The 13038-nt window shown below is 53.6% G+C and overlaps 1 protein-coding gene across 5 annotated transcripts in view; it reads right to left on the bottom strand.

Moving 5' to 3' along the window:
- DRP2 (dystrophin related protein 2) overlaps positions 1 to 13038 on the bottom strand; it is a 28890-nt gene that overhangs the window by 9845 nt on the left and 6007 nt on the right. For all 5 annotated transcript variants that reach the window (XM_088062632.1, XM_088062633.1, XM_088062635.1 and 2 more), the window contains exons 2-11: positions 10663 to 10799; positions 6472 to 6605; positions 5524 to 5680; positions 4332 to 4452; positions 3560 to 3828; positions 2936 to 3082; positions 2350 to 2428; positions 1136 to 1196; positions 679 to 740; positions 334 to 408 (exon numbers count right to left, since the gene is read on the bottom strand). In XM_088062632.1, the coding sequence (XP_087918758.1) occupies positions 334 to 408; positions 679 to 740; positions 1136 to 1196; positions 2350 to 2428; positions 2936 to 3082; positions 3560 to 3828; positions 4332 to 4452; positions 5524 to 5680; positions 6472 to 6605; positions 10663 to 10770 (1213 nt within the window). In that variant the 5' untranslated portion in view covers positions 10771 to 10799. The remainder of the gene's footprint in view (positions 1 to 333; positions 409 to 678; positions 741 to 1135; positions 1197 to 2349; positions 2429 to 2935; positions 3083 to 3559; positions 3829 to 4331; positions 4453 to 5523; positions 5681 to 6471; positions 6606 to 10662; positions 10800 to 13038) is intronic.

The raw sequence follows: 13038 nt of genomic DNA, 5'->3' as shown, positions 1-13038 counted from the left end.
TCAGTTATATCCACACCTTCTCCATGTTCCTTTGGAGCTGCTTCGTGACCCCCTGCCTGATCCCACAGCTTTGTAACCCTGAGCTGGACCACTTTGTTCTCATATCCCTTTGGCTAACACCTGCCCTTGAGTCATTTCCACCCCAAGCCTGTAAAGAAAGGCGCTGACACAGACTGAGATTTGCTCAGCTTCCCAGGCTGATCTTCCTGGTTTCTCGCCTCAGCTACCTGTCCCCTGGTGCCTCCTGCCTTTGATGTGCTGATAAAAGCTTGTGTTAGTTTAATGCCCTCACTGAGGGAGGCCCAACAGGAGAGAAACCCTTCCCACACTCACATCGAAGGGCTTTTTGCACCCGCCGGAGTTTCATGGCCGTCCGATATGCCGAGAACTTGATGTTGTTCAAATCCGCTGCAGAGACACAGGAAAACAAGAATAAAACCACAACATCTCTATCTCCAGGGCAGGAAGCAGCAGTCGCAGTTCTCAGACCCCAGCCTCACCAGCAGAAGCAGAGCACACGCAGGAGAGCGTGGAGCAGAGCCTGGCAGGGGTCACACCCCACTGCTTTGGGGGACCCTGGGGCACAGAAGGGAGCAGGTGGCCTGGGGGAATCTCACGTGCACCCCATGCTGCAAAAAGGCAAGGACTACTCGAATGGTTCTGTGACAGCCTCCTTACCCAGCGTCTGGTACAACTCTGTCATCTTTGGGTGGTCCCAGCACGTCGTCTGGGCCTGGTGGCTGGAAGCAAAATAGATGGAGACCAAGAGTCAATCTGATAACCAAAAGCTGCCATGAGAGATTAAAAAAAGGACCTGGTCAGAGCTGGGAGCAAGTGTTTCAGTGTCTGCAGACACTGCAGACTGAGCACAGTCCCCAGCCACAGCAGCATGAAGGATGCCCACAGCAGGATATCCCCACTTGCTGCCAGCCCCCTCTCCTTCCAGCTGGGGTTTCCCCTCATCTTGGGCATCCCAGCAGGGAAATCCTGGATCTGCCAGGATGAGGAAGACCTGCTTCACTGGAGGTGAGTTCTCACTCCAGTCCATTCACTGACCCACTCCCCTAATTGGTGCCCAATTCCTGATCCTGCCAGGCCAGGGAAGACCTCGGGCAGTGTTTGGGAACACACTCACTTGATGTAGTATGGCACTTTGTTGGGGGAAATGGCTCGCTCCCAGGGGACCTGGACAGAGGCTGCAAGGAGAGAAGCACATGTCAGATCAACACCAAATGCTCCTCTAAGCTGATGCTGTTTCTGACGCCAGCCCTGCAGGACTGTGCCAACAGGTGGGAGCCTCTGAAAAGACTTTCCAAATCACCATCTGGAGGCGTTGGTGCAGGCAAGGGATGCTGCCTATTAAAAAGGCTCAAGACTGCTGGTCTTGTTAGAGATATCTTGCCTCTTGAGCCAGGGGCTTTGTATCTGGCTGAGCTCAGAACTCAGGAAGAGACATTCCCTGATGCTTTGATGATGCCCAAGGCAACCTTGTGGTCATCAGTGGGCAGGGCTCATAGCAGGGCACATAGACACAGCACTGCCTGTTATGACCAGGCTCAGACACCCAAACATCTGTTGTTCCTGTTATTGCTGCTCTGTGTGCCAGCTGCAGTATCTTGGGAAGATGAGGATTCATCCCATACCACCTGCCTGCCACCCTGTTTTATAGAGGATGGAAGCCATGGCATGACCCTCACTTATTTTTCTTTTTCACAGGTAGAATATCCATTCCAGCAAATGGAAAAGTCATTCTTCCTTTCAGATAGGAGAACACAGTCTGCAGAGAAGCACAGGCCAGCAAATCCCACTGACATCCAGAGACTCTGCAGGGCTCAGCATTCCAAGGACAGACCCCAGGCTCCAGAGCACAACCTGCTGCTCACCCTTTGCAGTCTGAGAACTGTCAGCCAACAGCTCTGGTCTGTAAAAACAGCATCCCTCTGCCTCGCCCCATGAATGAAAACCTCCTGAAAAGGCACAATTTTAGCCTCCAAATAACTAACACGGGATAAGAGGGACTGCCTCTTCCTGCCATCTGTTGTCTTGCTCTGAGGCTGACACAGTCCCAGTGTCCCGTGGGAGCTGCTGCTGCTGCGAGTGTCACAGCTCTGTGCTCTGAAGGGAAACCACATTCCCATCCCACCCTTGGTCCCACAAGGTGAGCAGCACAATGCCAACTTTTGGAGCCTCCTGATTTAGCTCCTGTGCACCAGCCTGGGCTCTTTTCCAGCCTCGTGCATGGCTCTGGGCTCAGCAAAAGGACTTTGCACCCTGTTTTCCTGTACCACAACCCAGGCTGCTCTGCTGAGGCAACCCTGTGGCAGAAGTCAGGGGGATCCACTCACGTACAGGAGAGGAAGTGCTGGGAGCCTGGTCCGAAGTCACGGTGGGCATCTTGGAGCTGCTTCAGGCGTTCATTTATGGAGGCCTGGACAATTGAAAAACAATTCACTGGCAGTCCAACAGGCATTTTGGATTGATGACCCATTCAGGAAGGCTTGTGGGTGGCCTCAGACATGCCCCAGCACACAGATGCTTCTTCCTTCCTCTCCTGTCTTGGTGTTTGTGTCTTCCTCCAGCCTGCTAAACCCTCTACACCTCCTCCCCCAGGCTGAGGCAGCACAGCCGCATCTGCAGCTCACCTGTATCCGTACTCTCACAGACATCAAAGCTCACAGCTGGTACTGACCCCCTCCACTAACACATCCTGATTCTCCCTTAACTCCTCCCACTGCCTTTTCCTGACCAAGGTCTCTGCAGATTTACCAGACTCTTTCCTCACACTGAACTGACACTCATCTCTCCCAGGAACACCAGCTATAACATCCTGCTGTGCCAAACCTTACTTTATCATCCTTGAAGCTCAGCAGTGACAGCCCTTCCCAGCCTCCTGCCCATGGTTTATTTGTATTGCTTGCTCCTGACCCCTTCCCACCTGCAGCTGTTTCCAGCGGGTGTTGATCTGCTCCAGGGTGCGGGAATTCTCCATGCACAGGTGGACATCTGAGATGGCAAGCTGGTGTGCAAGATCATTGACCACTTTCACCCCATCCTTCATGGGGGAGAGCTCCTCCTTGAACAGCTGGAGTCCAGTGTCCAGGCACAGAGCAGGGGAAGGAGGAGAAGAAGCAGGTGAGTAGCTGGGACTTGGATTTTTTCCTTTGCTACAAGCTAGGGTGGGCTAGTGGCTGCCAAGCCACTGCTGACTAACCCTCCCACAGAGTGTCTTAGCAGGGGGAAAAACACCCAACCAAACTAACCAGGCTGCAGATTACTCCTGCTAAATGAAAAGGGGACAGTGACTCAGCTGTGCTGAACCATTGTACCTATGTGAGGTCTGTGCCATGATGAGGCGCTCAGCATGGCCAGTTGCTCAGGACACTGCTGGCCAACACTCCCCTCACAAAGCACAGGGGCTGTGGGAAGGAGGCCTTGGCCCTGAGATCCCAGGTAATGAGGCTGCCTTGCACTGAGCAGTCCATGGGAGCAGCTCTGTCCTCCTGAGAAGCAGCTTGAACCTCCACAGCCAAGGCTGGCGCCTTCTCAGAGCCAGAAGTACCTTGGTTGACTGGATGTGCTCTGGCAAGGAGTCAATGAAGAGGTCCCCGATGGGTTCCCAGGTCTCCCGCACACTTTCAGCCTGGTCCAGGGTCGTGCTGAGCTCTTCCATAGCCCCTTTAATCTCCAGCAGCTGCTCCAGGGTCCGTTCAATGTGGCGGTGCTGGTCCACACACCGGGCCGTGAGCTTCTCCCACAGCTCACTGGCCACGTTGGCCTGCTTCCAGACAAAGCGGCTGATGTTCTGGATCCGGTGCCGGGGAGACACATCTGTGAAGGCAAAGCAGGATGGGAACAGGGAGCAAAACTGAGAGCCCAACCCACAGGAGAGTGGGGCAAGGGGTGGAGGGAGGACAGGGAAATGAGAAATAAAAAAATCTAAGGAAAACTGGAAAAAGGGAAGGAAAACAGGTAATAATAGTATCCATCTCTGCACCAGCTTGCTCCCCTAGGTATCAAGCCTCTCTATCCTCAGAGGCAGAAGCTGTGCTGCCTTTTAAAAACCTACCCTGGAGCACATCTGGTGCTGCCTCATGAGGTGCCCTCATCATGGACTGCACCAGGAGCCTCTGTCTTTTCCAGGGACAGTGACACTGCTCTGTACCAGCCTGACCTTTGGCCAAAGGACTGGGCACAGCCTGGGCTCAGTGGTGTGAGGCAGAGCACTGATATGCTGCTTTGTGCCACAGCAGCCACCTCCACTCCACCCTCTCCAGGCCAGCCCAGGAGGAGCTGAGAAACCAGAGAATAAAAAAAGGAGGAGCTCCACAGACCTTTGCTTTCCAAAGTTGGTTCTTCTAATTCCTCAAATGGGTGCTGGGAAAGGAAAGCCTGTGCTGACTCCAGGACAGAGTAAATGTATGGTCCCCGAGACTTCACTTCTTCCATGAAAGCCTGGAGAGTAGAGCACAGAGATGAGACAGCAGGCTGAGCCAAAAAGCTGTGCCCTGGCTGCCCCCTTGCCAAATGCTGCAGTGCTTTATTCACCCCAAGGCCCAAACCTCACTGGAGGCACAGAGAGAAGTCAGTGTTAAGAGAAATATTTTTGCAGTTCAGGGAAGGAATGACCACCTGCCAGAAGGTGGCTCCTGCAGAGGTTTGGCCTGCAGCTTTGCTGGAGTGTGGACACAGAACTGCAAGCCCAGAGTGGCATGTTGAGCCAGGGCTGCACAAGAGGAGCTGTTTTATTTATGGTGCTTTCAGATGCACTGCTTGGAGATGCTCTTCACTCATCCAGTGAAAGCATGGCCACGCTAACAACCCTTCCAGCAGCTGCTCAGCAACAGGTCCAGCTGCTGCAGGAGCAAGGAGAGGAACAGCAGGATGCCTCAAAGCAGCACATCTGCCAGAGAAGACTTCAGAGGCATGCTAGTCTTGTATGTCCTCTCCTCCCCTTCAACCACAGCTCCCACACCAGTGCTGTCTGCTGGATGGGCTGTGTGTTGGGAAGCCCCAGCAAGGATGAGGGACAGCAGCAGTAAACATCTAAATTTTGTTTTCAAGGTAGAAACAACTAAAGCCCAACAGCCACTGGCAGTGAGAAGAAAATGCTGTGAACATGGGAGCAGGAAACTCTGATCTGCCCGGGTATACCCCAGGTTCAGATATGATGATAACGTGTCCCTGCAGGCATCACTCATGTCCCAGCCACAGGATTGCCCCTAGATCAACCAGCCTTCTCAGGCTCCAGGATCCCAAAAGCAGAGGCCAGTGAGAGGTAGGGCACAGGGAAGCCACTACAAATGACAGGGTTCACTACCAGCTGCAGGTGACTTGAGGCTACAGCGTGAGTTTATTGTCTAAAACCAGATGGGCTCTGCCTTTTCTCAGGAAGCAGAGATGGAGACACTCAAGGAGTGGTGCACCCACAGGCTGTGGCATGGCAGTGACACGAGGCAGGGGTCCCAAGCAGGGCTGCCCAGCACAGCCCATCACAGTAGAACAGGGGAGGCACGAGGAACGCACCGCGTGTGTCTCCTTCTCCTGCTGCACCAGGAGGACATCACCCCGCAGGGGCAGCTGTGCCGACAGCTCCTCATCCTTCTGCCCCAGCCAGTCGATGATCTCCTGGAGAGGCACCTGCAGCTTCCCACTGTGGTCAGAGAAGGCCTCCAGCCGAGCCCTGGCAGGACAGCAAGGACAGTGAGATGACAGACGGACAGACAGGAGAGGAGCAGGTTCCCTGAGGAGGGGAAGCACAGCACCATGGCTGGGTGCTGACCCCCAGGACATCCTCAGGGACTGGTAGCACACCTTAGCACGGGCTGTGCATGACCCCCAGCCAGCAGAGAGGCTGCACTGCCAGGTGGGGTGAGGCATGGAGGCACCGGGGACAAGAAACTGAAGCTATTCCTCACCCTGGAGCCCAGAGTAGAGGACACTCATTCTGTGTTTGCCTGTGGGTCAGAACTGCTCTGGCTAGCAAGGGGGGCTTGGAATGGCATTTACATGTCTGGGCAGCTTCCAGGAGCCTTGGATTAAGGCAGGAGACAATTAACACGCCCCAGTTAAGCTCTCTGTCATGCTGGCTGTGGAGCTGCAAACTCTGACAGTCTGGAAGGCATGTTCCCCTCATGCAGTGGAGAGGGCTCCCAGGGAAGGGAAAGGCACAGAGGAGGTGGAGGCAAAGCCTTGGGGCAAAAAGAGACAACTGCAGAGGTGGCAGAGGATAGAGCGAGCAGCAGAAAGCAAGCAGGAGGGAGAAGAGGATGGGATGGGTAGAAATAGAGGAGATGCTTTCCAGCAAAAGGAGATGCAAAAGTCTGTGCACCAGAGGGGGAGCTGAGCCAAGGTCACTGTGAATTCATGTGGTTCATCAAGCAAAAAAGTTCAAAAACCTCCTGACAATCACAAGCAGCAGGCAGGGCTGGAAGGCCAGGCTAGCCTGGAGTTTGCTCCAGGCAGGACTCTTACCGAAGGCTGTGGGATTTTTTTTTTATCTCGTTCCAGCAAAGATTCATCTCCAGAGGGGCCTGGGGCCCGGCAGCACTGCTTGGAGCCCGGGGGGTTACACACGAAGGTCCTGCACCATCCTGCGAGGCTTCAACCTGGGCAGAAACAGAACCACGCTGCATCCAGAGATTGCTGCCTGGTGCTATGGGAACTCACCTGGGGACACCCACCCCACTCTGCCCTAACCCTGACTGGCTTTTCAACTCTCAAGGGAGCTGTCTTCTCCTTAAGTGGTCTGCTAGCAGCTCCCAGGAAACTCCTGGCTGTCTCTGGAAGAAGGATGCGGTGCCAGCTCCAGGAGCACTAAGGGCAAAGGTTTAAGGGAGGGCTTGCTGCACATCTCCTGTTCTCCTCAGTTATCCAGCAATGAGCTTATCTCACTGAGAGCTGCTAAGCCAGAGCTGGTCCTTATGTGTCACAGTGCCTGCAGGGCTAATGATGATTTTTCCCATGTTATACAGAGCTGCTGTGCTTTGAGAGGAGGCTGATCCTGCTGTTCCTAGGGACCAAGGGGATCTGCCAACATCCTTTTTGCCATCCCCAATACTGGGACTTGCCACCTGCTCCTCTACAAAGGCTCCAGGATATTCCCTGCCTGCGTGGCAAATCTGAGAAGCCACTTCTCCTCCACAGATGCTGCTTCTCCTCCGCAGCTCTCCAGAATGAGCAGCCGTGGGAAGGGTGCTGCAAAAGGCCATGGAGAGAAGACAGCAAATCCTAAGCCAGCCACACAAGGGGAGCATGTCCAGCTGGAAAAACTGGGTTCTGATCCCTGGACAACAAATCCTTGCTGGAATCCTCTCCTGAGCCTTTAGCACTGTATCATGCCCCTGCTCACAAAGCACTCTGCTTCACGTCCTGGTGACAGCAACACGCAGGATCAGAAGCCCCTCACACAGGACTCAGTGAGTGAGGGGGGATTTTCTCTCCAAAAAACACAGTTTGTTGAGCAAAACACGTGGACACTTCCCCATAAGTGAGACATCAGTGAGCTGTGTTGGAGAAACAGCAACATTTCGATCGAATGCTGCTTTGATATTAGAGCTCGCTTGAGGTAATTATCCCCAGGTGCTTAATCAACCATAATTAAATGTGTTAGTACTTTCTAAACAGCATACAACAGGCCAGATAAGGGCAGCTGCCTTGGGGGAAAAGCAGCAGCTCTTCCAAGGGGAATGAGTAGATTCTTGTCACTTGTGCTGTCCAAGGGCTCATGGAGGTGTCTGGAGAAGGGATTCAGCCAAGCCAAGGAAAACAACAGGCAGGAGAAAACAACCAGACAAGGAATTTGGCTGCACAGCTAAAAATACCCCCTCCACACCAGTTCTCAGAGAAAAATCAAATGATCGCCAAGACTGGTGCTAAGTTTGATTCATCTAAAAACATCTAACAGGCTGTTCTCTGCCTTCCCATCCTGCCACTCCAGGAACACGAAGAAAACAGAGAAAACCATCACCCACAGAGTTCACAGGCTTCTTGGGGGCACGAATAATGATCCACTCAAGCTAAAGCTGCTGCTTGCACATAGGAAAATCAATACTCTGCATGTGCAGGTGCTCCTGGCACTGAAGTAGGTCAGTCCCACGGCACTGCCAGGGAATGCTCCAGCCCTCCCCTCTACCCCAGGGGATACCAAAGGAAGGGATCAGCTCTACCTGGGTGCAACTGCAGCACAGCTCTGCAGACAGCACAGTCCTCCCAGCCTTATTAAATAAGTTAAAAGCCCACCATGCCTGTAACTCCCAAGCCCCGTAGATAATCATGTAGCAGTGACCAAACAGAGAGCAGGTGCTGAACATCTGCGTCCCTAGGACAAAACCCCTGCGAGCGAGCAGAGGGAGAAATAAGTGCTTTCCCTCTGAGCATCCCTTCCCCAGAGCCCCAGCAGCAGCAGCCTGGACCCCCACTCCCCCTCCAGCCTGGAACAGATTTATTTTCGGGCACGGAACACTCACGCAGGCTGTGGCCAGTGCATCTCTCTGCGCTCAGCCCCGGAGCTCCGCCGGAGGAGCAGCATCGCTCCTGCCCCGCCGGCTGCCAGCGGCAGCAGCCAGGAGGGCAGCGGGCAGGCACCGGGTGCCCGGCAGAGCTGGCCACTGACCCCCCAGGAATGTGGAGGGGGGCGGCAGTGCCTCACAGGCAGCCTCAATCCCAGCTTTGTCCAGCGGCATTCCAGCGGCCTCCAACCTGCCTTAACCCCGTGGCTGCCCTCGAAGCACACGGCGGGCAGAGATGTGCCCGCTGCAGGGCAACCCCAGGTGGGACACCAGGCGTGTGCAGGGTCATCGCCCTGGGCACTGGGGAAGATCCATCCCTGCAAGGGCAGGGCAAAGGGGATGCGCTGGGATGAGCAGCAGAGAGCTTGGCTCAGATGCTGGAGCACATCCAGAGCAGACAGGGGTGTTTGCCAGGGAAGGGATTTATCCAGGAAATCATCCCATCAAGCCTCAGTGACCCAGAAGGTAAATAGGTTCTTGAGATCTAATCCCAAAAAAGTCAAGGGTGCCCTTGTTGTCCCCCACGTGCCCCAGCACAGTGTCGGGTACCAGCAGATGTTCATGCCAGCCTGGACCAAGTGCAAATAGTTGCTTTTTGCCAAAAAGCTCTGGGCTGGCTTCTTGTGTCCCCCACAGTCCTGACGCCCAGAATTTTTATCATGCTCTCTTCCACCTACAGGGAGGGAAAGAAAAGCTCCCAGTATCTCTCCCTCTCTTCCCCTCCTTCCCTGCCTGCACATCTGACGGGTGCTGTCCCTCCCTGTGGGACCAGCACAGCCAGCTCCTGTCCTCAGCACGTATCGGGCCCAAGAGATGGGAGAGCAGCTCCCACACTGGAGGAGGGGGCTTCAGTGAGGCCAGGACACAGCTAAGGTTGTCTGCAGCCTGCCAGGAGCTTTCAGGACTAGCAAGGACAAGAGAGGGAGGCTGTTTCCTAGATGGCAACAGCAGCCCCTTCAAACAAGGGGAGCTGCCATTAACGCTGCTCCTGCTCCCAGTCCCCTCCTCTCTCCCAGCAAATCCCAAAGGGCTCTGATCCCCTCACAGAGGCTTGGACTGCTCAGGCAGGTCAGGAAGGCTTTTCCCTGCTCATCTTGTTCTTTCCCTCTCCCTCCTCACTTCATTTGCCCGGCTGTTTATCAACCACCCGTGCACTGGCCCGGCAGCAGCATTGTAACAGCCACCCTGGGGCCAAGAAACCCTGACTCAGCCACCAAGAGACTGTCCCCCTGCCTCAGCCTTGCATGCTGGAGCCTCTCCAGAGACAGCTCTGCCTTCCTGCTGCAGGTCCCAGCTCCCTGAGGCAGAACGGGTCCAGGCTGACGGTCAGCTCAGCCCTTGCTATTCATTCTTGAAGCACGACAAAAAAGGAAAAGGCAGAGCTGGGACCTCACTGCCAGTGCCCAGGGGAACCTTTGGCACTGTCCATCAGTGTCCAGTCAGGTGAGAGGTAGCCTGGGACCAGAATTGGCAAAGAGGGATCCATGACCTGGCAGAGCATTTCCCCAAACCAGAGGTGCCAAACCACCTCAAGGCAGCTCCATGCAGAGCGCAGGCAGCTTTGCAGACAGTTGCCAGCACACCTTTCTGCTCTTCACTCTGCTCTGCCATTTACCCAGGGGTCCCCAGAGACCTTCCCTCCCCCTCTGGTGAGGAGCCTGGCCTGAGGTTCAGAGACCCTGGGGGAAGGAGGAGGGAGACCAAGATCTGTCCCTCAATATAACTAGATTAGCAAGAGGTCAGATTCCTCCTCTCCTTTCAGCATCCACCAGGAGCTTATTTCCAAGCTCTTCTCTGCAGCCAGGAAGAGTAGAAAACCTACATTATCACCAAAAGCTGACATTCTTCCAAGTTTCCAGGAGAAAAAAAATAGCCCAACCAAATACATAAGAGCTGTTAACAGTAGCCTCTCGTTCCTCATAATGAAAGAGCCTTGAAATCCAGCTCTGCAGGTTGTCTCTCTTCCCCTACTTTGGGAAACACTTTGCAGCCAGAGAGCTGGAGGAGAACACACGCTCTCCTGAAGTGCAGCCAACGGGGGGCTGGAGCTGACAGCCTTCCCTGCCACCAGGAACAGAGGGCCTGCTTTGCCCCACAGGAATCTGCAACCTCTGCAAAAAGCTGCCAGAGAAAGACACCCAGAGCCAGCTCTTACCTGAGACAGCGGGCGGGCAGTGCTGCTGTGCTGCGCCTGGTCCGGGATGTGCCACTCAGGACATCGCGGGAGGACATAGAGCCATTCCTGCATCACCAGGGGCTGCATCAGAACTGATGGTCATGGGGATGGAGCACCTGAAAAGCAGCGTTAGAGTCCCTGGGTCAGCTTGCACCTCCTCATAGAGCTGGCCCAGCCACCTGGAGCACTGCCTCCACGGCAGCTGGAGACTAAAAGGAAGCATTCTTTAATTTAATATACTTCTCCTAGTGTTGCAGTCTTGCTTCATCTAAACATCCAACTCTTTTTTTCCACCTGGCTATGCAATTTGCTGTATTGATACACAGCTAGTAAGTCCCATAGGTTATATTGAACTTTTAGAAAGGGTTGGGTTTCTTGAACTGTACAAGATGCCCACGGCTTTAAAGGAAGGGAGAGAGAATCTCACTGTCATGACCACTGTTGTATCTGTGAGATAACATTCACTTTCTTCCTAGCAGGCGGTACAGTATGGTTTTTAATCCAGAAGAACTTATGTTCAGACAGAACAGACATATCTCCATAAGAGACAACATCTTCAAGCATATTTTTTTCCTTTTATATTCAGAAGGCGAATTGCCTAGAGCCACAGCTTCACGTATCTCATACTGTGAGCTAGCTTTTTATGAGTTTTTGCTTATTTTGAGCTATAAAATCCCCTTCATTATCCCCATTTTTGAGCTACATGACCTGTAAAAACCAGTTAGCAGTGGCCCCTTGACTATTCTATCAGACTGTTCTATTCAGATCAGAAATGCAACCTCTGGTCAAAATGCTGCTGGGTTTTGTTGTTTGGACTCTAAATTAGCTAAAATAGGGATTTATTTCATTGCCAGCACCATCTCAGCTTTATGGAAAGCCATGAAAAATAAAGTTCAGAGAAAACTTGGTGAGTGCTTTCCTGCTTTTAGAAGGTAAAAATCACCTGCTCCAGCAGACAGAGCTCACGTCTGTGTGGAGACGGGCCTGCTTTCAGGGGAATGAGTGATGCTGATGGAAGAAGGTTGTTGGCTCCTTCACACCCAGCTCAGCTGGACAGCTGGGAATGTTCCTGCTTGGCCCTGGCAGGGCAGGAGCAGGCAGCACATCCTGCACTGACAGCAGCCACGCTGGACAGAGGGGTGAGGAGAAATCCCCCCGGCCCTGTGTGCACTGCCCATCTCTGACACATCCCTCACGCCCCTGCCTGAGCTTTCACTGCCTCTCTCCCTTCAATTACACACATTAAGAGATTATTCTGTTATGACTTTTTTTTTTTTTAATCTCTTAGTGATTTTTACAGCCATAATTCTCTCCTTTTCCAGCAGAACAGCCTGTGCTGAGCTCTCCAGCAGGCTGACAATCCAAGGTCTCATCCTCTCTCTCTCCTGCCCATTAGCACCAATGAACACTGCAGCAGGCTCTGTATCCCTGCTCCTCTCCCCATGCAGGCAGGGGATTATGAGGGGATTATGAGACCCACATTAATAATTATGAATTCCAGGGTCTTCAAAACCCCCTAGCCTCTTGGGGCGAATTCACCACACCCAACTCCTAGGGTAGAGAAGATTTCTGACAGAAAGTAACACCACCTCCTTTTCCCTCCACTGTTTGTGCAATTTGGACTCTGTTCCTCTAAATGACCTCTGAATCTCAGTCTAGCCGAGATATAATTCTCAGAGTGTGGAAAGTTATTTTTCCTCAAAGCCTCTGTCAGAGGGATGCCACTGAGCTCTTCCCCAGGACTGGGAAATCAATGGCTTTTGCCGGTGAGGCTCTGTGATGTCTCACTGTAGCTGCCGTCCTGAGGCCTGGGTTTTTCTGTGTCACAGTGCAGTGAAACTGCAGTGATGTGTGCTGGCCAGATAAGTTCAGCCAGTCCTCCACCACCACACACACAGGAGCTCTCTGCTCTTAGTCCTCCCAGCACAGCCTGGCCCCTCGTTCCTGCCACCAGCACCGCAGGACAGGAGCAGCACTGGGACGGTCACAAGCTCTGCTCTGACTGCATTTTGTTGAGTGACAGATCTGCATGCACAGGGCAGGTGCAGTTCTGAGACAGGGCTGGGGAACTCTTGTCCTGCAGGTATCCATGCGTTGGACATGGAGGGTTTCCCTGCCAGCATCATGGAAATAAGGACAGCCATTGCTGCACCTCCTGAGTGCTGGGCTCCTTGAACTCCTCCAGGGACGACAAAGCCCATCAGGACACAGATGGCACGGGGAACTAAAGCCTGTCCAAGGCAGCAGTCACAGAACGAGCTGAGTGCCAAGCAAAGGGTACCACCCAGTCACATCCTGTGCAATACCTTGCTGCCACAAACACTAGAGCAGGTTGGAGGGCAGTGGCTCAGCTGC

This window comes from Pseudopodoces humilis, chromosome 15 (genome assembly GCF_049639895.1).
Source record: "Pseudopodoces humilis isolate 2021_Gansu_Grassland_sample_001 chromosome 15, ASM4963989v1, whole genome shotgun sequence".
Classification (NCBI taxonomy): domain Eukaryota; kingdom Metazoa; phylum Chordata; class Aves; order Passeriformes; family Paridae; genus Pseudopodoces; species Pseudopodoces humilis.
The sequence above is the reverse complement of the archived record's forward strand: the minus strand, read 5'-3'. Positions and strand labels throughout refer to the sequence as shown.